The 25,433-nt window shown below is 46.2% G+C and overlaps 1 protein-coding gene across 1 annotated transcript; it reads left to right on the forward strand.

Moving 5' to 3' along the window:
• Positions 1 to 7,992: 7,992 nt before the first annotated feature.
• LOC120025991 (BCL2/adenovirus E1B 19 kDa protein-interacting protein 3-like) lies at positions 7,993 to 21,403 on the forward strand. Its single transcript, XM_038970767.1, has 6 exons — positions 7,993 to 8,428; positions 16,498 to 16,651; positions 16,803 to 16,890; positions 19,440 to 19,519; positions 20,191 to 20,340; positions 20,568 to 21,403. Exons 1-6 carry the CDS (start codon positions 8,392 to 8,394, stop codon positions 20,614 to 20,616), a joined length of 558 nt encoding a protein of 185 aa, XP_038826695.1. The 5' UTR covers positions 7,993 to 8,391; the 3' UTR covers positions 20,617 to 21,403.
• The last annotated feature ends 4,030 nt before the right edge of the window (positions 21,404 to 25,433 follow it).

Raw genomic sequence — 25,433 nt, forward strand, 5'->3', positions numbered from 1 at the left:
TGTTGAGGGGGAGGTAGGCAGAGTGCTGCAGATTGAATTGTTATGTAAAGGCGTGTCAGATTGGATTGTCTGGGCATGGCTAACTTTATCCGACATGACTGTGTACACGCACAGCCACCAACAGGGGAAGGGGGAGAGGGTTGGGTGGAGGTAGGTAGGTAGACATGGATGGATATATTTAGAGAGAGGGAGAGAAAGAGGAGGCAGGAGGGAGGGAAGAACCCCCTCGCAAGGGAGGAGAGAAAATGTGATGGCTAGAGTTCAGTGAAGTGGTAGATCAGGAACATCAGCGTATCAGGGCATTAAAGGACCTGGAGAGGACCTAAGAAAAGGTATATGATCAGTTATTGGTCCTGGGAGCAAGGGGAGAGAGTGAAGAGATACCTGCACAGCCAAGGGGATTGGATTTATAGAGCGGTGAGCTGTCTGAACAATATATACAGCAAGGCACAAAGCAATAGTGATGGTTTATCCTGTGGTTATATTTCTGTGGGCAGGCAGAACAGAGGTAATAGCGGTGTGTTTAATGTTGTGCGAGAGAGAGAAAGGGAGAGAGTGCAATTCAGTACACACCTCCTAGGAGCAGCCTCTAGGTAGGTGCACATTGCATTATGTCTGTTCATGACTGTAATTTGTGAAGTAGATTAAGGTTCTCGCTACAGAAGTTTCTCGTGGGAAAATATTTCATTAAGTTTTATAATGACCCAGGAAACACACGTTTACAAACACGCACACACATCAGCCCATCGAGAATAGATGAAATATATTCCGTAAATCCTTCGGTAGATGTAGTTGGGACTGTGTGTAACACATATAAGCGGTGGTACAGTGAACAAGACTAGAGAAGACTCCAGGCTAGAGCTGAGCCCAACCTTCTAATAAGTAAGCTGACGGGACATGTCCCTATACGCATATAGTTCACATAGCCATTCACAGAACAATATGTTTTTACGGGTGCCAGGTCACATTACAATAGAAATCTACAGCTGGACAGCCATCGGCTACAGCAACATAACAGGTTAAGGATGTATACTTTGAGGCTACAGCATGGTATGTTAGATGCTGTGAAAGATTGCTGAGAATTTCACTCTTTTGGATCATAATATATATATATATATATTTTTTTTTTCATGTTTTTTCTTTTTGCAACTGCCTGGAAAGAGCTTTGAGGATCTATAGGCTATAAATAAAATATGTATTTCATCATTATTTGACCAAATAATAAGACAATTAATGACCAGCAAATTGAATCAGCTGGTTTGCTCGTTAGTGCATTCGTGCTTATTAGCATATTACTTCGTAGCTGGCTAGGTTACAGCTAATCCTGCAGCTAGCTAGCTAATGTTACCGCTAGCATATTAAACCAAGGTCTTCAGTGCACCACTAAACTATGTTGGATTCCGGAGAAAAAGCCTGGGTATTACCTCCGTGAGGCTGAGTGAGTCTTCAGGTTTAAGGCAAGGTTATTCATAACTCCAGGCTATCTCAATTTTCAACAAACTACCTCCTAGTTAGCCGCTAGCCGGATTACTCACAACTTTTCCAATGAGTGTCCTAAATGATTGTTCCGTCTGTGCTATCTTGACCCAAATCCACTACCAGAGAAGGATGTAGGACAGCAGCTTGCTCTCTTAGGTCAGTGAGAAGTGCCAGTGATACCACATTACCATCTTCAGGAAGCTAATTCAAGGGGATCAACAATATGAGACGGTTAACAGCCGGCAAACTGGTTGCAATTATTATTAATTTTACGTTGTGGTCAGGTTGTATACTAGTTGGAAAATTGGATTTTGTTAATGTATTTTTAGCAACCTGAAAAATACGTCTTTATCTGGTTGTAATCTGTCATCTTGATGCTATCATGAAAAAAACATGTTTTTATCTGGGAGCAACAGAGACTGTTTAGTTGTAATCTCGTTATTTAACGTCTTCTCAACTAAAAAAAAAAGTGTACAACCTGAATATAATGTCATTATGGCCTCGTGCCAAATTTTACCCACTGGATCAGTCCGGTTTTCTACTGATAAGTCTCCCAAGTGGGAAAATTAAAGATGTAAAGTCACATTTTGTGACCCATGCCAGGTGGTTGCGGTGGCGTGGTTTCAAAGGCCTGAATAGCATGGGGACAGGTGATGGGTCTACACTGTCTAGGCCACAGGTGTCAAACTCATTCCATGGAGGGCCGAGTGTCTGCGGGTTTTCACTCCTCCCTTGTACTTGATTGATGAATTAACATCACTAATTAGTTAGGAACTCCCCACACCTGGTTGTCTAGGGCTTTATTGAAAGGAAAAACCAAAAACCTGCAGACACTAGGCCCTCCGTGGAATGAGTTTGACACCCCTGGTCTAGGCCATGGCTCACTATGTACATACACTCCCTAGGGGGTCCTTCTGTGGGCTGGCAAGCTGTTGTGCTGCAATGTCCCTGTCTGGACCAATGTCCCAAGAGCACATCACTGTATTTCAGTAATAGGAAAGCTCATCCTGGTCACATTTAAGACACCTGGACAATACAGTTGGACATCAGACCATCGCTTTAATCTAACCCTTATTTTACCAAGTAAGTTGATTTAGAACACACCACATCCTCAAAACGAAGGGGGGATGTGTACCCGGGGAGAAAGAAAGGCTGAGTGTGAAAGAGATGGAGAAATGGATGGAGAGTGAAGGGATGGGGGAAGTGGATGAAGCGAGATATCTAAACGAAGAAACAGGGAGGTAGAGATAGACAGAGATGGTGATATGGCGGAAACAGCAAGGTCACATTTCTGGCACGGAGCCTAAAGTGGCCCCTAGAAATGCACAGTGATGAGATGAGAGTGAGAGGGAAAAGATAGGGAGCAGAATGACAGACAGCGCTAACAGCAGTGTTTCTACAAAGAGGAAGCAAGGGGGTAAGAGTGTAGGGTCGTGTATTTGGGTGTGTGCGTGCGCGAACGAGCTTGTTAACGTCTGAGTGAGTGCGAGTATGATATTGTTAACATGAAGAAGAAAAAAACCATCTGTGTAACCTATGAACTCCATTTACCATATGGGCGCAATGACAACACACGCTGTAAAAAAAAGGAGAAGTCACATACAGTACACACACAGTGTACACTCGTGCTCTCATCTCATCCATACACTCCAGCCATTACCACAAGCCCGTTCTCCCCAACTAAGGTGCCACCAACCTCATGTGACATACACCCCCTCCCCACACTCTTACTCGTGTAAAATATGCACTGATGGCATTCTGCTTCATTGTGCAAACCTGCATCTCTGACGACCCAATCTAAGCCCCTTGGCCTTTAAAGCTGCTCATAAAGATGCACATTCTCACACACAACTCCCACACCTGCTGTAAAGCACACCCCAACACGCAAGCACACACTCACACACACACACACATGCATATGCACTCAAACACAAACACACACACACACACACATACACACACACGCACACACACACACACCTACATGCAAGCACACGCTCCAACATACACACGTAGACACACGCAAGCATTGTGCACACAACCACACACACACACACACACACACACGCATGAGCACCTACACACACACACACACACACACACACAAACACACAAACACACACACGCACACACATACACAGAACACACACAGCACAGGTTTCTCTCCCAGTCAATTCTAACCATGGTTGTGACAAGGTTACACACCGGAGTAGGAAGGAAGAGAAGGATAAACAAGTAGAAACCAATAACTCACCAGATATTCCACTGCACCAACCAAGAGCATGTATTCCTTATATCACTATTTTACACCTGCCCTCCGATTATCTGTTTTTCTTTTTTCTCCTCTCCTGGGACTAGTCCTCCTCTCCCTCTGTCGTGGGCTGTTTGGGTAGAAGTAAAGTGATGCTCGGTATATCCTTCAGGACACTGAACAGAGGAGTCACACACACCACCTCTTCTTCTCTTCACTCACTTTACTGTTTCACTCACATGCTTCTTCTTCTCTTTCCTCCTCGCTGTTTGTTGTTCTTTGGAATTCTTTCATTTTCACATCGCTCCAGTTTTTTCTTCCTTTCTTTCTTTCACTCCTCTCTTTCACTGCTGCTTTGTGTGCTCCGATCCTCCGTTCCCTAGTATAATCAGTGAGTACTCCATCTGTCCCCCTCTCTCTCTCTCTCCGTCTGCTGTGCCCTCTGTTTCACTCTCTTCTCCCCAAATTCATCTCCTCATCTGTGAGCCTCTTCATCTCCCAGCCTGAGCACTGTGGCTTTGCAGGTGACTGTCAGCGTGTGTGTGTGTGTGTGTGTGTGTGTGTGTGTGTGTGTGTGTGTGTGTGTGTGTGTGTGTGTGTGTGTGTGTGTGTGTGTGTGTGTGTGTGTGTGTGTGTGTGTGTGTGTGTGTGTGTGTGTGTCTGAGAGTGTGTGTGCAGGCACGTGTGTGAGACAGAATGGGAGGGAGAGCAGGAGTAGAGACACAGTGAACAAACCGGCAGTTATCCTCTTAGATGCTCCGTTCAGTTCGCTCCCTCTCTTTCTGTCTCCCTCTCGCTTTCGCTCTCCCTCTCTGACCTCTCTTTCCCTCTCAGTGACGCCGCACGAGTCTTGTATACTTGTCAGCAGAGGGAGGGAGAACGAAAGAGAGAGAGAGTAGGAGGCAGGAGAAGGTGGGGCTTGTGTGTGTCTCTCTGTCTAATTAAAAAGCAGAGTATGTACAGCTGCGGAGAGAGGGAACGAGGGAGAGTGGGAGAGAGCCGAGCGAAGGAGTGAAGTGATCTAGGGGGCGGGACCAATGGGCAGAGAGGGAACGGGGAGTCACTAGGGGATGGGGATAGAGAGAGAGAGAGAGAGAAGGGGGGGGACCCTAGTGTGTGAGGTTGGAAAAGGAAGGACGTATGACCGGACACCAAGGTCAGCTGTAGAGGGCTGGAAGAAGGGCAGAGGGGGAGCAGAGAAGAAAAGAGAGAGGATAAGCGGGATAAGAACAGACAGGTCGAATTCTGCAGACGTATGTTGCTCATAATATGGACAGAAGAAGCACGACCAGAGAATCTTGATGAGGGGAACAATAGAGAGGGGGCATATGGGTAAAGCACCATAGAAATATTCCCCTAAAAACAGATCCCCTAGAATTCTATTCATAGCCATACACACGGTTAAAATATAAGGTTAAACAGCTGTTCTGTATGGATACAGTATCTACAGTATAAATATGTTCCAAATCACCTTGATGTTAATCCTAAAAAACTACTGTATAAGCAGTTTTATCCCAGTGATGATTCATAGATTAATTTGGCCCTGGCTGCAATTTATGCCGAGGTCTTTGTGTGTGTGTGTGTGTGTGTGTGTGTGTGTGTGTGTGTGTGTGTGTGTGTGTGTGTGTGTGTGTGTGTGTGTGTGTGTGTGTGTGTGTGCGTACGTGTGTGCGTGCGCATGTGTGTATTTCTTTGTGTGTGTGTGTACACTCCATGTGTACGTCTGTGACTGCACTGCCACAGACATTTGCACATTCCTTGCATGTGTGTGTTTATGTGCAAATTAAGCAGTGCCCTGTGATGTCACGCCCCAGTGGATACATCTAATATGTTGTTTTATTCTGTCACGCTCAGGTTGTTGCTCTCTCTCTCTCTCGCTCTCTGTTTTACATGAAAGAGAGTATATTATATAGTCCCTTGACTAGAACCAATTGATTCAGGCAATTTTCTTCTTGTATTGTTGCGACTGTATCATCATTCCTGCAGTACTTATCACCTCAGGCTCACCTCAGGCTAGTGGGGCCGGCTGGGAGAGGGGATGGAGAGATAAGGTAAATGCCCGGGGGGGGGGGGAGGGGGGGGTGAAAGAGGGTTGACAGATCTCATCCCATTTTATCAACCCTGATTACTTATCTTGTCTTCTCGTCTCTCTCTCTCTCTCTCTCTCTCTCTCTCTCTCTCTCTCTCTCTCTCTCTCTCTCTCTCTCTCTCTCTCTCTCTCTCTCTGTACCTCTGTACCTCTCTCTCTCTGTACCTCTCTCTCTCTCTGTACCTCTCTCTCTCTCTCTCTCTCTCTCTCTCTCTCTCTCTCTGTACCTCTGTACCTCTCTCTCTCTGTACCTCTCTCTCTCTCTGTACCTCTCTCTCTCTCTGTACCTCTCTCTCTCTGTACCTCCTGTTATTGCCCAGTTGCTCTACTTTCAGCCTCAAATGTACATTTGAAACGGCAGAGGAAAAACAGGCTCATTGATTAAAGATCCACCAGAGACTATGAATAATATTATGGGCTATGGTAAATACGTGCATACGTATCAATGGTGGCAGTTGAGAGAGGATGACAGCCACTAATACTTAATTAACATGAAACTCCTGGAACTCATCCTCGGCGGATTTGAGACAGATATTAAGTAAAAAAAAGGCCGTGACGGCAGTCATGTCCCTCAATTCATTAAACACATCTAGAAGTGTGAACCTAGCGCTTAAAAGTGCAATAGGCCTCAGTTGTTTACTTATACAGAACCATGGTGAAGTGTTGATCCGTGATCCCTCTATAAGTCAATAGACATCCGTCCTCTAGGGGCGAGACCAAGAAGTGTAATTATTATTTATCACGCTAATCCAAACGAGCTCGGCGGGGCAGCCAATCAGATCCTGTTTTCACAGGGTCCACGGGAGCCAACGGAGGAACACAACTAGTTCTGGCGTTCATTAATCAAGCCAGTCACGTCTGGCCGGCTACAAAAGCGACTTTTAAGCAGAAGCCTTTAGTGCCGACTCAGATCAAGTCATCAATCATCTCCTAATGCAGTCTTGTAGAATCGGGAACATTGTCTAATGGGAGGATCTAACCGTAGCCATTACCTGAAAAGGTTGTATTATTTCGCTATCTGCGAACGTAAAGCATGATGGATTAGCACCACAGACGGTCATTTGCTTAAGAGTCTTAAGAGCATGGCATCCCAGAATGCATCTCATCTTCTGTGACACAGAGACGTGGTCTAAGAAGGAACATTGTCACAGAGATCTTAAATTCCATTGATGAATGGGTAACTTCTGGGTTTCTGTACGATTGTATCTCATAATGACTTTCTCAGGGCAGAACGGGAGGTCGGATGAGAAACAAAGCTAAACCAATAGAAGAGGGGGGGCGGCAAAGGAATAGTTTGTGAAAGCCAATATCATAGGTCTAGTCTTGGCATGGGGTAACTTGTGGATCGTTGGCGCCAGGGTTTTAAGGGCCTGAAGGGTTGGCCAAAGACGGAAAGCAAAACACCATAATGGGAGAAGGACTGATTCTTCAGCATTTAGCTAATACGGCCTTCTGTGACAATGACAGGTTTATCACTTATGACTGCTGTATTTGAAATCAATACAAATTGCATTGTTCATAAAATTGTAGTACTAATGCAGTAGTAAAAAGTGTCTGATTGCACAATTTAAAAAAAATATTAGTACAGTATTCTATAGGCCTGGCTAGTTGTGAAAGCTGTAGCCTAATGTAGGCCTGCAGTAATAGGCACACCACTGTAGTTATCTTTAGGAGCTGTGACAGCCAGGTGGCAGTGTTGCCTATAAGGAGCAGGACAACCAGTTGTATAACGGACACAAAGCCACGTCAACAACATCAACTGAAGAGATTCATAATAGCCTACATAATAGCCTACATAATCATCAATATATCTACTCTTCTTAGAAGAGATGTCTTTCATCTATTGACATTCATCCCTCCATCCCCCACTGCAGCGTGTGTGTGTTTCTTTGAAGAGGACAATGATGAGAAGGAAAGTGCAAAAACGTGGATTCAGAGGAGCTATTGTGCGTCATGGCACCCACGCCCTTGTGCTGTGCTATCTCTACGGACACAACAACATGCACTTACTTCATAGGCAGAATGAGCCTGAGCCTGCGGAGTGCTGATGTCACTAGTTGCCGGGCTTCTTCTCAATGGAACGAAATAGATGAGTCACTGTCCATCCACCACAGGCTGTCACAACAACTCACAAGCCCCTTCATTTGACGCAACGAATTAAAGACGGGAAATGGTTCAAGCGGGCTACACATATTATTGTGTGGAATAAACATTTCAAAACATTGCAAAGAGCGACACTTTTCCAATATGTAGGCTATTTAAATGAATGTCAACTGTTAATGGAGTATCTATTGTACTCTAATCTACCACACAAGTGCTGTCAGCTAGTTTAAATTGCTGTGTGTCTCTTAATTAAATTGCTGTTGAGCTTCAGTCTGTTTTGTTTACCTCGACATGCCCTGCACGTGGGTAGAGAGGGATTACTGCGCGCTGTACGTCACAGGCTACGCGCTAAGGCAACAACAATAAACGAGAAAGCGACATACTGTAGGCAGTTTATAATACACCGTTTTCTCCTCACTGTGCGTTTTTGTCAGTTTTAGAATCTCTCTCCACCCTTCAGCCACTAACCATGTCAGGCTCGTCGACTCCAGAGGACGCTTTGTACGGTAAGGGTTTTGGGGCGATGGATCTGGACGATGTATCGTTATTGGGTCAATGCAAAGTCGGGTCAATTCTGATTTATTTGTGCTGTAGTAACTGAAATGTTTATAAAAAGCCTTGTAACTGCCCTATGACGAGTTTTTCTGTGTGTATACCCTAGGGATAAACTATGTTCAACTGTTTTTCTAGGCTAACATTTAAATAAATAATTCCAAGAGGGGTCCATCAGGAAAATAACATTATTGATGTATAAATTATTATGTTCATCCTCATTAGGCCTACAATGCTTATTTTTAGTAACAATCAATTAATGATGCATGAACAGTGACCTCTTTCACCAGAATAAGTTTGTTTATCACATTTTAATTAATTAATGGACAACGTTTATTTATAATCATTATCCACGACATAATGCATGGTTAACGTGGACTTGTGAGAAAATGATGTGAGAAAAATGGGCATGTTAGGGAGAGAAATGTAAGTATGCCATTTTGAAGTTATCATTGTTGCTGCCACTGACATGGTCATCTTGTAAACAGATTTCATGACTCACCTGTTTGCATATCACTAAGCCAATTAAGCCCAGGAGATTTACCTGAAGCTTATAGCTCACTGTACAGTTTGCTTATAGCCTCTACAGTGCATGGGGGATGTTGTATAGCCTTCATAATATCACAGCTGGGACATACACAAAGCTTTGGCACAACAACACATCTGTGCTTTGTTTTTCAAGAACTAGGCCTATATTAACACACATAACATACACCTGATATGCACTACAGTACTTCTACGGAAGGATACTGGACTATTGACAGACATTGGATGCTGCTGCAGTGCAGCCTGGTCAAGGCCACAGAGAGAGAGAGAGAGAGAGAAGAGAGAGAGAGAGCATGAGCAGGCTGGCAGCCAGTGGTTATGTCATAACTCTCTCTCTCATTCTGGGAGGAAAACTAGGGCAATGGCACAGTTTGCCCTCTGCCCTCCCTTCCCCATCTCCACCCCCCTCTCCACTGTTGCTGTTTATATGATCTCTCACTTCCCTAAAGCAAATAATAAAGGGGACGAGACAAAAAGAGGGGATGGGAGGATGTGTTGATGAGGAGAGCAGGTGATGATGTTTGCATGCCTTGCATTCCATAGAGAGAAAGAGATAGAATGAGAGATGAGGAAATAGATGAGAATGAGACAGGAGAGGAAAGAGAGAATGAGACAGGAGAGGTGGCTAATCTCATACAGAAATAAGATCTTACATAAGCATTCTGTCAGGCTGTGTCTGTGGTTGTCCCTGTTTGTGTTTGTGTTAGTGTGTGTGTGGTTGTCCCTGTTTGTTTTTGTGTTCGTGTGTGTGTGGTTGTCCCTGTTTGTTTTTGTGTTAGTGTGTGTGTGGTTGTCCCTGTTTGTTTTTGTGTTAGTGTGTGTGTGGTTGTCCCTGTTTGTTTTTGTGTTAGTGTGTCTGTGGTTGTCCCTGTTTGTTTTTGTGTTAGTGTGTCTGTGGTTGTCCCTGTTTGTTTTTGTGTTAGTGTGTCTGTGGTTGTCCCTGTTTGTTTTTGTGTTAGTGTGTGTGTGGTTGTCCCTGTTTGTTTTTGTGTTAGTGTGTCTGTGGTTGTCCCTGTTTGTTTTTGTGTTAGTGTGTCTGTGGTTGTCCCTGTTTGTTTTTGTGTTAGTGTGTCTGTGGTTGTCCCTGTTTGTTTTTGTGTTAGTGTGTGTGTGGTTGTCCCTGTTTGTTTTTGTGTTAGTGTGTCTGTGGTTGTCCCTGTTTGTTTGTGTTAGTGTGTCTGTGGTTGTCCCTGTTTGTTTTTGTGTTAGTGTGTCTGTGGTTGTCCCTGTTTGTTGTGTGTTAGTGTGTGTGTGGTTGTCCCTGTTTGTTTTTGTGTTAGTGTGTCTGTGGTTGTCCCTGTTTGTTTTTGTGTGTTACACTCAAGCTAAACTAAGGACCAGGGGAAACACAACATTCATTGTTACAAATGCCCTTATGTCAGTAAGTCATTGGGTCTTGTCTAATACTATGTCAGGAATGGGATGTCCTGTCTGCTTAAAAATGCACTCTTGAACTTTTGTATAATTTCAGCCATTAGTTTTGAAAGTGATGCTCACAAGCCAAAAGTGGTTCCCGTTTTTTGTGTACTACGTCATCAAATTGCGTATGATATGTTACGTCCTACATATATATATTTTTTGCAATTCGTATGGTGAATGCCATTCGTACTATATGTTACCAATTTGTTGTGCTTAAGATCCTGGATTGCAACTTTAAAGGAGACAGAATACCTATGTCATGTCCAACAACAACAGCAACAACAACACAGACCTAAGGGTTTTACTAAAAAGCAGGATCAATGAGTTAGCCAGCAATGTTTGATAAACCATGAGAAATAACTGTTGATTTTCCGGTTCACTAACAAAGCTAAACGTATATATGTGTTGTTGTCAATTAGACCATGCCCATTTCAAGCTTATCTTTCCCCAAAAATAATTCTGAATATTTAGGCAAGTTGGCTGGCTAACTCGTCGATCCTGCTTTGTAGTAGCCCCTCTGCATTACGTGTCCTAACATTAGGCCATCTACTGTAATGACTGAGCAACAACAGACAATTACAATCTCTTTAGAGTCTGTCTGTCTATTTTTTGTCTGTTCATGCTGTGTCATTCCACCTGCATGGCTGATAGGCTAATAGGCTGATAGGCTGATAGGCAGTGTTGGTTTAGCCTTCTTCCTGGTTTAGCCTTCCAGAATTAGGCTTTAGTAAAGTTATTCTGGGAGATTCAATATGATTGAATAAGATTAACTGAAATGTAAACTATGGAATGATCCAGATTTAGCTCTTCTCTCAGTTGCAACATTACTGAGAGGTTGCAAAATTAACAGTACACATTACACTCACAGTTTTAGGGGAATAGAGACATTTGAAATGTCATTATGGCTATGTACAGTGTTAACAATGTACTTTAACAATGTAATAGTTAAAGTACAAAAGGGAAAATAAATAAACATAAATATGGGTTGCATTTACAATGGTATTTGTTCTTCACTGGTTGCCCTTTTCTTGTGGCAACTGGTTACAACTCTTGCTGCTGTGATGGCACACTGGTATTTCACCCAGTAGATATGGGAGTTTATCACAATTTGGTTTGTTTTCAAATTCTTTGTGTATCTGTGTAATCTGAGTGAAATATGTGTCTTTAATATGGTCATACATATGGCAGGAGGTTAGGAAGTGCAGCTCAGTTTCCACCTCATTTTGTTGGCAGTGTGCACATAGCCTGTCTTCTCTTGAGAGCCAGGTCTGCCTACGGCGGCCTTTCTCAATAGCAAGGCTATGCTCACTGAGTCTGTACATAGTCAAAGCTTTCCTTAAGTTTGGGTCAGTCACAGGTATTCTGCGATAGTGTACTCTCTGTTTAGGGCTAGATAGCATTCTAGTTTGCTCTGTTTTTTTGTTAATTCTTTCCAATGTGTCAAGTAATTCTCTTTTTGTTTTCTCATGATTTGGTTGGGTCTAATTGTGTTGCTGTCCTGGGGCTGTCACGTTCCTGACCTGTTTTCTGTTGTTTTGTATGTGTTTAGTTGGTCAGGACGTGAGCTGGGTGGGAATTCTATGTTGTGTGTCTAGTTTGTCTGTTTCTATGTCAGCCTAGTGTGGGTTCTCAATCAGAGACAGATGGTAGTCGTTGTCTCTGATTGAGACTCATATATAGGAGGCTTGTTTTGTGTTGGGATTTTGTGGGTGTTTGTTACCTGTCTCTGTGTTTGTGTTCTGCACCAGATAGGTCTGTATCGGTTTTGCACATTTGTTATTTTGTAGGTTGTTTGTAGTGTTTCACTTGTGTTTGTATTAAACATGTTTAACACTAGCCGCGCTGCATTTTGGTCCTCTCCTTCACCCCTGGAAGAGAACCTTTACAGAAACACCCACCAATCCCGGACCAAGCAACGGGCAGCAGCAACAGCAGCAGCGGTGCCAGGAGGAATGGTCATGGGAGGAAATCATAAACGGAGAAGGACCCTGGGCAAAGGTGGGAGAGAATCGCCACTCTTGGGAGGAGAAGGAGGCAGCCACAGCCCAGGAGCGCTGGATTGAGGAGGCAGCACGTAAGAGAGGCTGGAAGCCCGAGAGGCTCACCCAAAAATTTCTTGGGGGGGGGGGGCTAAAGGGGCGTTTGGCGAAGCCGGGTTGGATACCTGAGCCAACTCCCCGGGCTTACCGTGGAGTGAGAGGGCGTCGTACTGGTCAGACACCGTGTTATGCGGTAAAGCGCACGGTGTCCCCAGTACGCGTGCTTAGCCCAGTGCGGGCTATTCCACCTTGCCGCACTGGGAGGGCTAGGTTGGGCATCGAGCTGGATGTCATGAAGCCGGCCCAACGTATCTGGCCTCCAGTACGTCTCCTCGGGCCGGCGTACATGGCACCAGCCTTACAGGTGGTGTCCCCGGTTCGCCTGCATAGCCCAGTGCGGGTTGTTCCACCTCGCCGCACTGGCAGGGCTACGGGGACCATTCAACCTGGTAAGGTTGGAGAGGCTCGGTGCTCAAGAGCGCGTGTCCTCCTTCACGGTCCGGTATATCCGGCGCCACCTTCCCGCCCCAGCCCAGTACCACCAGTGCCTACACCACGCACCAGGCTTCCAGTGCATCGCCAGAGCCCTGTTCCTCCTCCCCGCACTCGCCCTGAGGTGCGTGCCCTCAGCCCGGTACCTCCAGTTCCGGCACCACGCATCAGGCCTATAGTGCGTCTCAGTCGGCCAGAGTCTGCCGTCTGCCCAGCGGTGCCTGAACTGCCCGTCTGCCCAGCGGTGCCTGAACTGCCCGTCTGCCCAGCGGCGCCTGAACTGCCCGTCTGCCCAACGCCGTCTGAACTGTCCGTCTGCCCAACGCCGTCTGAGCCATCCGTCTGCCCAGCGCCGTCTGAGCCATCCGTCTGCCCAGCGCCGTCTGAGCCATCCGTCTGCCCAGCGCCGTCTGAGCCATCCGTCTGCCCAGCGCCGTCTGAGCCATCCGTCTGCCCAGCGCCGTCTGAGCCATCCGTCTGCCCAGCGCCGTCTGAGCCATCCGTCTGCCCAGCGCCGTCTGAGCCATCCGTCTGCCCAGCGCCGTCTGAGCCATCCGTCTGCCCAGCGCCGTCTGAGCCATCCGTCTGCCCAGCGCCGTCTGAGCCATCCGTCTGCCCAGCGCCGTCTGAGCCATCCGTCTGCCCAGCGCCGTCTGAGCCATCCGTCTGCCCAGCGCCGTCTGAGCCATCCGTCTGCCCAGCGCCGTCTGAGCCATCCGTCTGCCCAGCGCCGTCTGAGCCATCCGTCTGCCCAGCGCCATCTGAGTCATCCGTCTGTCCCGAGCCGTTAGAGCCGTCCGTCAGTCAGGAGCCGCTAGAGCCGTCCGTCAGTCAGGAGCCGCCAGAGCCGCCAGCCAGTCAGGAGCCGCCAGAGCCGCCAGCCAGTCAGGAGCCGCCAGAGACGCCAGCCAGTCAGGAGCCGCCAGAGACGCCAGCCAGTCAGGAGCCGCCAGAGACGCCAGCCAGTCAGGAGCCGCCAGAGACGCCAGCCAGTCAGGAGCCGCCAGAGACGCCAGCCAGTCAGGAGCCGCCAGAGACGCCAGCCAGTCAGGAGCCGCCAGAGACGCCAGCCAGTCAGGAGCCGCCAGAGACGCCAGCCAGTCAGGAGCTGCCAGAGACGCCAGCCAGTCAGGAGCTGCCAGAGACGCCAGCCAGTCAGGAGCTGCCAGAGACGCCAGCCAGTCAGGAGCTGCCAGAGACGCCAGCCAGTCAGGAGCTGCCAGAGACGCCAGCCAGTCAGGAGCTGCCAGAGCTGCCCTACAGTCATGAGCTGCCCTACAGTCATGAGCTGCCCTACAGTCATGAGCTGCCCTTCAGTCATGAGCTGCCCTTCAGTCATGAGCTGCCCTCCAGTCATGAGCTGCCCTCCAGTCATGAGCTGCCCTCCAGTCATGAGCTGCCCTCCAGTCATGAGCTGCCCTCCAGTCATGAGCTGCCCTCCAGTCATGAGCTGCCCTCCAGTCATGAGCTGCCCTCCAGTCATGAGCTGCCCTCCAGTCATGAGCTGCCACTCAGTCCGGAGCTGCCACTAGTCCGGAGTTGTCCCTCTGTCCTGAGCTACCTCTCTGTCCTGGGCTACCTCTCTGTCCTGAGCTACCTCTTTGTCCTGAACTACCTCTCTGTCCTGAGTTGTCTCCTCTATTGTAGAGGGGAGTTGGTGAAGGTTCCTGGACCATGGTCGGGGGCGAGGGTCGCCACTCAAGGGACGCTAAGGAGGTGGACAAAGACAATGGTGGAGTGGTGCCCTCGTCCACCGCCGGAGCCGCCACCGCGGACAGATGCCCACCCAGACCCTCCCCTTGAGTTTTAGGGGTGCGCCCGGAGTTCGCACCTTGAGGGGGGGGTTCTGTCACGTTCCTGACCTGTTTTCTGTTGTTTTGTATGTGTTTAGTTGGTCAGGACGTGAGCTGGGTGGGAATTCTATGTTGTGTGTCTAGTTTGTCTGTTTCTATGTCAGCCTAGTGTGGGTTCTCAATCAGAGACAGATGGTAGTCGTTGTCTCTGATTGAGACTCATATATAGGAGGCTTGTTTTGTGTTGGGATTTTGTGGGTGTTTGTTACCTGTCTCTGTGTTTGTGTTCTGCACCAGATAGGTCTGTATCGGTTTTGCACATTTGTTATTTTGTAGGTTGTTTGTAGTGTTTCACTTGTTCTGGTATTAAACATGTTTAACACTAGCCGCGCTGCACTTTGGTCCTCTCCTTCACCCCTGGAAGAAAACCTTTACAGGGGCTCTGTGGGGTGTGTATGTGATTGTGAACAAAGCCCCAGGACCTGCTTGCTTAGGGGACTCTTCTCCAGGTTCATCTCTCTGTAGATGATTGCTTTGTTAAGGAAGGTTTGGGAATCGCTTCCTTTTAGGTGGTTGTAGAATGTAACACCTCTTTTCTGGATTTTGATAATTATCGGGTATGGGCCTAATTCTGCTCTGCATGCATTATTTGCATTATGTTTTTGCAGAATTTTTGACTTACTGAGATTTACAGTCAGGGCCCAGGGCTGACAGAATCTGTGCAGAAAATCTAGATGCTGCTGTAGGCCCTTCTTGGTTGGGGACAGAAGCACCAGATCATCAGCCAACTGTAGACTTCAGATTCTAGTAGGGTGAGGCCGGGTGCTGCAGACTGTTCTAGTGCCCTCACCAATTCGTTGATATATATGTTGAAGAGGGTGGGGCTCAAGACGTATCCCTGTCTCACCCCACAGCCCTGTGGAAAGAAATGTGTGTGTTTTTTTGCCAATTTTACCTGCTCACTTGTTGTTTGTGTACATGGATTTTATAATGTCATATGTTTTCCACCCAACACCACTTTCCATCGATTTATATAGCAGACCCTAATGCCAAACTGAGTCAAAATCTTTTCTGAAATCAACAAAGCATGAGACGACTTTGCCTTTGTTTATTTTGTTTTCACTGAGGAAATGTATGAGTCTGCTGTTAGTGATAATGTAGAGGATTCTCCCAAGGTTGCTGTTGATGCATATCCCACGGTAGTTATTGGGGTCAAATTTGTCTCCACTTTTGTGGATCGGGGTGTGATCAGTCCTTGATTCCAAATATTGGGGAAGATGCCAGAGCTGAGGATGATGTTAAATAGTTTAAGTATAGCCAATTTGTGGTCTAAATATTTTATCATTTCAATTAGGATACCATTAACAACACAGGCCTTTTGGGTTTGAGAGTTTGTATTTTGACCTGTAGCTCATTCAATGTAATTGGAGAATCCAGTGGGTTCTGGTAGTCTTTAATAGCTGATTCTAAGATTTGCAATTGATCATGTATATGTTTTTGCTGTTTGTTCTTTGTTATAGAGCCTAAAAGATTGGAAAAGTGGTTTATCCATACATCTCCATTTTGGATAGATAACACTTTGTGTTATTGTTTGTTTAGTGTGTTCCAATTTTCCCAGAAATGGTTTGTTTAGATTCTATGGATTCTTCAATTACATTGAGCAAATTTCTGATGTGCTGTTCCTTCTTGTCTCTCTCTCTTGTCCCCCACCCCCACCCACCCACACACACACAGGCTCGTGGGTGGAGCTGGAGGAGCTAATATCAGCAGTGAGCAGCAGGGATAGTCTGACAGGACAACAACAGGACACAGCCTCCTGGGCCCTGCAGGGGGAGCTAGAGAGGATCCTGCTGGAGGCACAGCTTGAGTGTGAGAGGAGTAAAGACAGGTCAGTACCCTACACCAACAAAAATCTCTCTCCCCCTCTGTGTGTGTGTGTGTGTGTGTGTGTGTGCGCGCACGTGTGTGTGTGTGTGTGTGTGCATACATGGATGTCTGTTGTTACTGAGAAGTCCTGTTGACCTGCTCTCTATGTTCAGTCCTCCCCTGGCGGTGACTCCTCCGCAGACCACTGCTTCCCCTCCCCACAGTGAAGGCAGCAGCAGTACAGACTGTGTTACCATACAGGTACGAAACACACACACGCACATAACACTCAAATTATATATTTTACTGTAGCAGTAGCAATCCTTTGCTATTAGATAGCTCTAACACCACACAAGTCAGTGTTATCAAATAAAATAAATACACCAATTATTCGTCACATGCTTTGCAAACAATAGGTGTAGACTAACAGTGGAATTATTACTTATGGGCCCTTCCCAACAGAGAAAGAAGCTGTTCAGGGTCCTGTTGGTTCCAGACTTGGTGCATTGGTAACACTTGCTGTGCAGTAGCAGAGAGAACAGTCTATGACTTGGGTGGCTGGAGTCTTTGACAATTTTAAGGGCCTTCTTCTGACACCGCCTGGTAGAGAGGTCCTGGATGGCAGGGAGCTTGGCCCCATTGATGTACTGGGCTGTACGCACTACCCTCTGTAGCGCATTGCGTCGGATGCCAAGCAGTTGCAGGGAGCTTGGCCCCATTGATGTACTGGGCTGTACGCACTACCCTCTGTAGCGCATTGCGTCGGATGCCAAGCAGTTGCAGTGATGCAGCCAGTCAAGATGCTCTCAATGGTGCAGCTATAGAACCCAAGCCCAAGCCAAATCTTTTCACCCTGTTGGTGTGTGTGTGGACCATGATAGATCCTTATTGATGTGGACACAGAGGAACTTGAAGCTCTCAATCCGCCCCACTACAGCCACGTTGATGTGAATGGGGGCGTGCTCAGCCCTCCATTTCCTGTAGGTCCTTTGTCTTGCTGACGTTGAGGGAGAGGTTGTTGTTCTTTGCAACTCACTGCCTCTCTGACCTCCTCCCTATAGGCCTACCACCATTGTGTCGTCGGCAAACTTAATGATGGTGTTGGAGTCGTGCGTGGCCATGCAGTCGTGGGTGAACAGGGAGTACAGGAGGGGACTAAGCACGCAACCCTTAGGGGCCCCATATTGAGGGTCAGCGTGGCGGATGTGTTGTTGCCTTCCCTCACCACCTGTTGGCGGCCCATCAGGAAGTCCAGGATCCAGTTGCAGAGGGAGGTCTTCAGGCCCAGGGTCCTTAGCTTAGTGATGAGCTTGTTGAATGCTGAGCTGTAGTCAATGAACAGCATTCTGACATAGGTGTTCCTTTTGTCTAGATGGGAGAGGGCTGTGTGGACTACAATAAAGATGGAGTCATCTGTGGATCTGTTGGGGAGGTATGCGAATTGGAGTTGGTCCAGGGTGTCTGGGAAGATGTTGTTGATGTGAGCCATGACCAGCCTTTCAAAGCATTTCATCGCTACAGATGTGAGTGCTACGGGGCGATAGGCATTTAGACAGGTTACCTTGTTGTTCTTGGGCACACGGACTATGGTGGTCTTCTTGAAACATGTAGGTATTAAAGACTTTGTCAGGGAGAGGTTGAAAATGTCAGTGAAGACACTTGCCAGCTGGTCAGAGCATGCTCTGAGTATGCGTCCTGGTAATCCGTCTGGCCCTGCAGCCCTGTGAATGTTAACCTGTTTGCAGGTCTTACGCACATTGGCTACGGAGAGCATGATCACACACTCGTCCAGAACAGCTGGTGCTCTCATGCATGGTGCAGTGTTGCTTGCCTCTAAGCGAGCATAGAAGGCATTTAGCTCGTCTGGAAGGCATGCGTCCCTGGGCAGCTCGTGGCTGGGTTTCCGTGATAGTTTCTTATCCGTGATAGTTAGCAAGCCCCGCCACATCCGATGAGCGCCAGAGCCGGTGTGGTAGGATTTGATCTTAGTCCTGTATTGACGTGAATGCCTGTTTGATGTTTCGTCGGAGGGCGTAGTGTTATTTTTTATAAGCGTCCGGATTAGTGTCCTACTTCTTGAGAACAGCAGCTCTAGCCTTTAGCTCAGTGCGGATGTTGCCTGTAATCCATGGCTTCTGGTTGGGATATGTACATGCAGTCACTGTGGGGACGACGTCATCGATTGACTTATTAATGATGCTGGTGACTGATGTGGTGTACTCATCAATGCCATTGGATGAATCCCGGAACATATCCTAGCCTGTGCTAGCGAAACAGTCCTGTAGCCTAGCATCAACTTCATCTGACCACTTCCGTATTGAGGATAGTCTTGAACGGAGCTCGCCCAGTTTGTTCCCCAGTGATTGTACGTTCTCCAATAGGAGGGTAGAGGCGGTTTATGTACTCGCCGACGTAGTTTCGTCAGGGTGCCCGCACGTCGGCCTCTCTTACGACACCTTTTTCGAGTTTCGGGGATTAGGGCCTAGTCTGGGGTCAGCAGTATGTCCTGCGCCTCCGCCTCATTGTAGTGGAAATCTTCATCCAAATCGATGTTAGTGATAGCTGTTCTGATGTCTAGAAGCTATTTTCGGTCATAGGAAATGATGGCGGAAACATTATGTACAACAAAGTTAATATTAGCACAAAAAAAAGAAGAAAATAGCAGAATTTGTCAGGAGCCCGGAAAAAACGGCTGCTATACATTGCAGCTCCATTCTTAATCAAAACATGATGGCAAATGCAATGATAATTGACATTTAACTTTCCCTCTCTTCTCTTTATCTCTCTCTTCCTCCCCCTCTCAATCTCAGTCCGAAGAAGAAGGGGAGAGGAGGCTCATTTCCGAGTGGGTATGGGACTGGTCCAGTCGGCCCGAGAACCTTCCACCAAAGTAAGAACCGAATTGATTCTCATTCTAATTCGTTCTAATTCCATTTACCTTACATTGACCATGTCTCAGTGAATCATTTCACCCCTAGTTTCATTTTTAGGCCATCATTGTAAATAAGAATTTGTTCTTAATAACTGACTTGCCTAGTTAAATAAAGGTTAAATAAAATAAACATAAAATAAACATTAATTTACACACGTACTTGGCTGCCTATAACAAGCACTGACTCGTGAGGAGCCTGTGGATGTGCTGTAGGGAATGTAGTCATAATCTTTTATACATAATGAATGAAATCTTGTACAGTAACATTGAAACATGACAGATATCTCTCTGTTACACCTAAACATGACAGATAGTTTCATTTCCTTTTTACACTAATGTACATGAATGTATGTTTCTTCTCGTGTTATGGAGCTATTGAACAGCTCACAGGCTTTGCTTGAAATATTCTAACTGAGAAGATATGAGAACTAGAATTTCTCCTGAGAAATCTCCTTTTATCTTGAGGAACAAAGCATGTTTTCTTCTCTCCTTCTCTTTCTCTCTATGTTCCCCTTTCTCCATCTCTTTCTTTCTTCATCTTCCTTTGTCTCCCTTTCTCCCTCCCCCTCTCTCCCTCGCTTTTTTCCTCCCTCTCTCTCGATTCTGCTTTATGCCTCTCTTGCACTCAGGGAGTTTGTGTTCCAACACCCGAAGCAGCAGTCGGGCTCCCTGAGCGTAAGGAAGAGTGAGGTGATGAAAAGAGGCCTGTTCTCCTCTGACGTCCTCATGATCCTCATCCCCTCACTGCTTGCCTCGCACCTGCTCACACTGGGAATAGGGTAAGACACACACACACACACACACACACACATGGCATATCTTATGTTCTGTAATGAGATGCAGGTTGTCTTAGTAATGATAATGTAGTAACCTACTATATGACCACCAGCACCTGATGCTTTTTATTATAGATCTCTTTCCTAATGGCAGCATTCTGTTTTTATACAACAAGGAGGTAAATGTGCATCCTTCATTATTAGCAGTATATTTCTCTCTCCCTTCGCAGGATCTACATAGGGAAGCGATTGGCTGCCTCCACAACTAGCACTCTGTGACGTGCTTCCGGGCAGCGCTCCCATTCGCTGACGGCAGACCAATAGGATCTCAGCCCTCGCCACAGTACACTTGTTGCCCTTTCTCCCTGTCATGCGGCAACTTTCTTTACCACTGTCTCTCTGTCTGTCTGTCTGTCCACCATAACTTTGTGTGTCTGTCCGTCAGTCATCCAGCATCTCTGAATCTGTGATTGTCCCAGGGCCAGAGCGTGTCTGTTTGTGTGTTTGTCTCGCTCTCTCTGTGTGTGTATGTGTGTGTCAGGGCAGGACTGTTGATACTCTACGGACATTGTGTCAATGACTCAGACTGAGGTCACTTTTACTCTCCCAGCAGAGTAACACTGATCTCAATTAACTAACAGAGAGAAACGAGTGATAAGACCGAGAGAGAGAATGGAGAGAGAAAGAAAGAGAACAACACCCAGATAAATCCCCATTGAAGGTGTTAGCGGGGTGTTGAAGAAATAGGGTATATAGCCCAATGATTGCCCAAATAAAAAACAGAATCTAATCCTGGTGAAAGAAAGAGGTCACCAACAGAGCCATATACAGGCAGTATATGCCTATATGACTCTGGTCACCAATATTATGTGTCAGACATGCCAGAACTGTGATGAGCCCAGGTGATTTGTATTAGGTTGAGGAATGGTTTGTTTCATGTTCTTAGTGGTTTATGACCACAAAAGTCGCTCTGGTTTTGCACTTTGTCCTATATAACCATCTGACTGTTTGAACTCTGAACTATTTGAATGACTATAACCCCATTAAACCTCATTTGTCACACGTGTCCGTGATCCATTTGTCTATCTTACTCCATCTTTCCTTCTCTATTCACTTTTGTGTTTAGACATTCATTTTATTTGAGATCGTATTATTTATTTTATAAATGGTATAAGTGTGTTTTAGATCTTATTATTTATTTTATAAATGGTATAAGTGCTCGAGAGCTATGACATAATAAGAGATATAAGAGACATCCTCATTTAACTATTTGTCTGGGTTGTTTATGTGATGCCATTGTTTAACTGAAAGAGATTCTCATTTAGCCATACAAGAGTGGAAAGAAGGGCTAACAGGCTGTTTCAGTAATGTGAGTCATTTATCTGTACCGTAAACTACAACATCTGCTGGCCATATAAGAGCTTTTACATGGGAGATGAATCATTGCATATCAACGTGTTTACCTAATAAGTTCACCTTGCTAACAGTATTACTTGTGTGTGTTGAGATAGATCCAGCCACAGTTAGCTACCATCTCACGCATCGGGCTGAAGGTTTTACAGGAATGTAGTGACATCATCAACACCAGTCTGTTTTTTTTCAACCCCCCTGACATCACTTCTGTCCTTAACCCTTTTATTTTTTTACAAGCGTGCGCTGACATGTAATCAGTCCTTTTACACTTGCAGCTTTGACAAAAAAAACGCGCACAGTGTTCTTGCTAGTATCACTGCTCTTTATTAAGCTTTACGTATCGGCCTCAAGGCCTTCGTCAGCTTTCCCATGAAACAAACACCAACCATGTGCAACGCATGTCCCCTATCCCTGTTGAACATCATATATAAAGTAACAGGGCTGGGTTCGGCCGGGGGAGCGGAGTGCTATTTTACTGCATTGGGTAAATTGCCCCCATTTGTTAGGAGCCCTGGCCCAAGTAAATGGCTTTTTCATCCACTAGCAGGATGTTTGATGTGAAAGCTCCTGCTGGGCTCACACTGCTAGCCCAAACACACCGAGCTGACTGTGCAACCCTATATGGGTCGCTCCACCAATTTGGTGCCTTTCGAGAAGTGTAACTTGGTTAAAAAAAACTACGTTGATTGCACCTAATTTGTACCTTCTGTCATAAAGAGCACATGTTCAAAAAATATATGTTTTCCCATCTCCAGTGGTCAACCTCTGTAAGTCTAAGCCGTTGGGTTCTAAGCTAACATAACAGAATTGTTTTAAGATGGTCATACAATGGATCATTTAGCCGTTTGATTTTAAGAAACAACGTTTTGAAGTGTCTGTCCTATATCTAGGAGACATAAGAAAGCTCAGGAAATAATTAGATTTTTTTTCTCTCACATATTTAAACCCTTTTCCTGGGTAGGCACAAAACTACCTTCATTCTTCCATTCATTTATTAAAACCGGTTACCTCCAGACAAATCCCGTGACACTGGTGGACGTCGTAGAGCGAAACGGAGACCATCGTTTTTGTGACGCTACCGACGTTTTCGTGACTCAAAGCAACAAAATAACTAGGGCTTTACAATGATGGTGAAAACGTGGAGAAAGGAAAGGGTTAAGTGTGTTCAAATCTTCCTAGAAGTCACAGAGGGTGCACGGAGGGACATGACAAAATTTGGAATTTTTGTCTTTATTCATATAAAAAAATCTGATTTTATTGAATTCTCCATGTGGTCTATATTAAAGTTATTAAAGGGCATAATTTAATAAAACAGGCTTTTAAAATTCAATATTGGTGCACAATATCTACCTAAACTCAGCAAAAAAAGAAACGCCCTCTCACTGTCAACTCCGTTTATTTTCAGCAAACTTAACATGTGTAAATATTTGAATGAACATAACATGAGATATAAACTGAACAAGTTCCACAGACATGTGACTAACAGAAATGGAATAATGTTCCCCTGAGCAAAGCGGGGTGGGGGGGGGGGGGGGGGGGGTCAAAATCAAAAGTAACAGTCAGTATCTGGTGTGGCCACCAGCTGCATTAAGTACTGCAGTGCATCTCTTCCTCATGGACTGCACCAGATTTGCCAGTTCTTGCTGTGAGATGTTACCCCACTCTTCCACCAAGGCATTTGCAAGTTCCCGGACATTTCTGAGGGGAATGGTCCTAGCCCTCACCCTCCGATCCAACACGTCCCAGATGTGCTCAATGGGATTGAGATCCAGGCTCATTGCTGGCCATGGCAGAACACTGACATTCCTGTCTTGCAGGAAATCACGCACAGAACAAGCAGTATGGCTGGTGGCATTGTCATGGAGGGTCATGTCAGGATGAGCCTGCAGGAAGGGTGCCATATGAGGGAGGAGGATGTCTTCCCTGTAACGCACAGCGTTGAGATTGCCTGCAATGACAACAAGCTCAGTCCGATGATGCTGTGACACACTGCCCCAGACCATGACGGACCCTCCACCTCCAAATCGATCTCGCTCCAGAGTACAGGCCTTGGTGTAACGCTCATTCCTTCGATGTTAAACGCAAATCTGACCTCACCCCTGGTGAGACAAAACCGCGACTCGTCAGTGAAGAGCACTTTTTGCCAGTCCTGTCTGGTCCAGCAACGGTGGGTTTGTGCCCATAGGCGACGTTGTTGCCGGTGATGTCTGGTGAGGACCTGCCTTACAACAGGCCTACAAGCCCTCAGTCCAGCCTCTCTCAGCCTATTGCTGACAGTCTGAGCACTGATGGAGGGATTGTGCGTTCTTGGTGTAACTCGGGCAGTTGTTGTTGCCATCCTGTACCTGTCCCGCAGGTGTGATGTTCGGATGTATTGCTCCTGTGCAGATGTTGTTACACGTGGTCTGCCACTGCGAGGACGATCAGCTGTCTGTCCTGTCTCCCTGTAGCACTGTCTTAGGCGTCTCACAGTACGGACGTTGCAATTTATTGCCCTGGCCACATCTGCAGTCCTCATGCCTCCTTGCAGCATGCTTAAGGCACGTTCACAAAGATGAGCAGGGACCCTGGGCATCTTTACTTTGGTGTTTTTCCAGTCAGTAGAAAGGCCTCTTTAGTGTCCTAAGTTTTCATAACTGTGACCTTAATTGCCTACCGTCTGTAAGCTGTTAGTGTCTTAACGACGGTTCCACAGGTGCATGTTCATTACTTGTTTATGGTTCATTGAACAAGCACGGGAAACAGTATTTAAACCCTTTACAATGAAGATCTATGAAGTTATTTCTTTTTAAAATATCAGGGATGCAAAGTCACTCTTTTTGTGGAATGACCCACATACTGTACACATACTGTTGTTGGAAGAGCACAAAAACACCTGGTTTCCATTCTCAAGCACACACACACACACACACACACACACACACACACACACACACACACACACACACACACACACACACACACACACACACACACACACACACACACACACACACACACACATGGCATATCTTATGTTCTGTACTGCACCGTTTTTACACAACCTGCATTAAAGAACAAGCGCTGTATGGAGAAAATAAACCTTTCTCAGGAATGCTGTATATTGTTTACAATCCCACTAGGTTGATTGTAATTGGTCAATCTGGGTTAGGTCATGTTCTAATTACGGTTTTAGAGCACTGGTGGTTTTGAAGGGTAGATCTAAGCAGATTCTTCTACAGTGATCCACCCTGTCCCCCTCTCACCCTAAACCAGTTCACACAGTAGGTACCTGGCTCTCACAGGTTGTGCAGAGAGACCCAATCTACCGTAACCCCTTACCCACCCCACCCCCTCCCTAACCCCCACCCACCCCCATCCCACTACAAATACACAGCCCATTTCAGTAAAGACTGTAGCCTTCTCCATAGCAGGGGGCAGTGTGTGGCCCTCCTAAGAGAGTTTGTTCCTAGTTTGCATACATTTAAAATCAAACAATCTAGTCTTAAAAATAAAGTATGAAACCTTTACTTCACACCTAATGCCTCCAGACATAATCGGAGCCTAATAACAAACATTGGTGTATGGTGAGTGTGAAGGAACCTGTCATATTTCAGTCTCTGGATGAGCTTTCTGTGAGGAGAGGAGAAGCTTCACAGAGACCAGGGCCAATATTAAAAAAGCATCTGAGAGTAGGAGTGCTG

The sequence above is a fragment of the Salvelinus namaycush genome, chromosome 31 (genome assembly GCF_016432855.1).
Source record: "Salvelinus namaycush isolate Seneca chromosome 31, SaNama_1.0, whole genome shotgun sequence".
Lineage (NCBI taxonomy): Eukaryota > Metazoa > Chordata > Actinopteri > Salmoniformes > Salmonidae > Salvelinus > Salvelinus namaycush.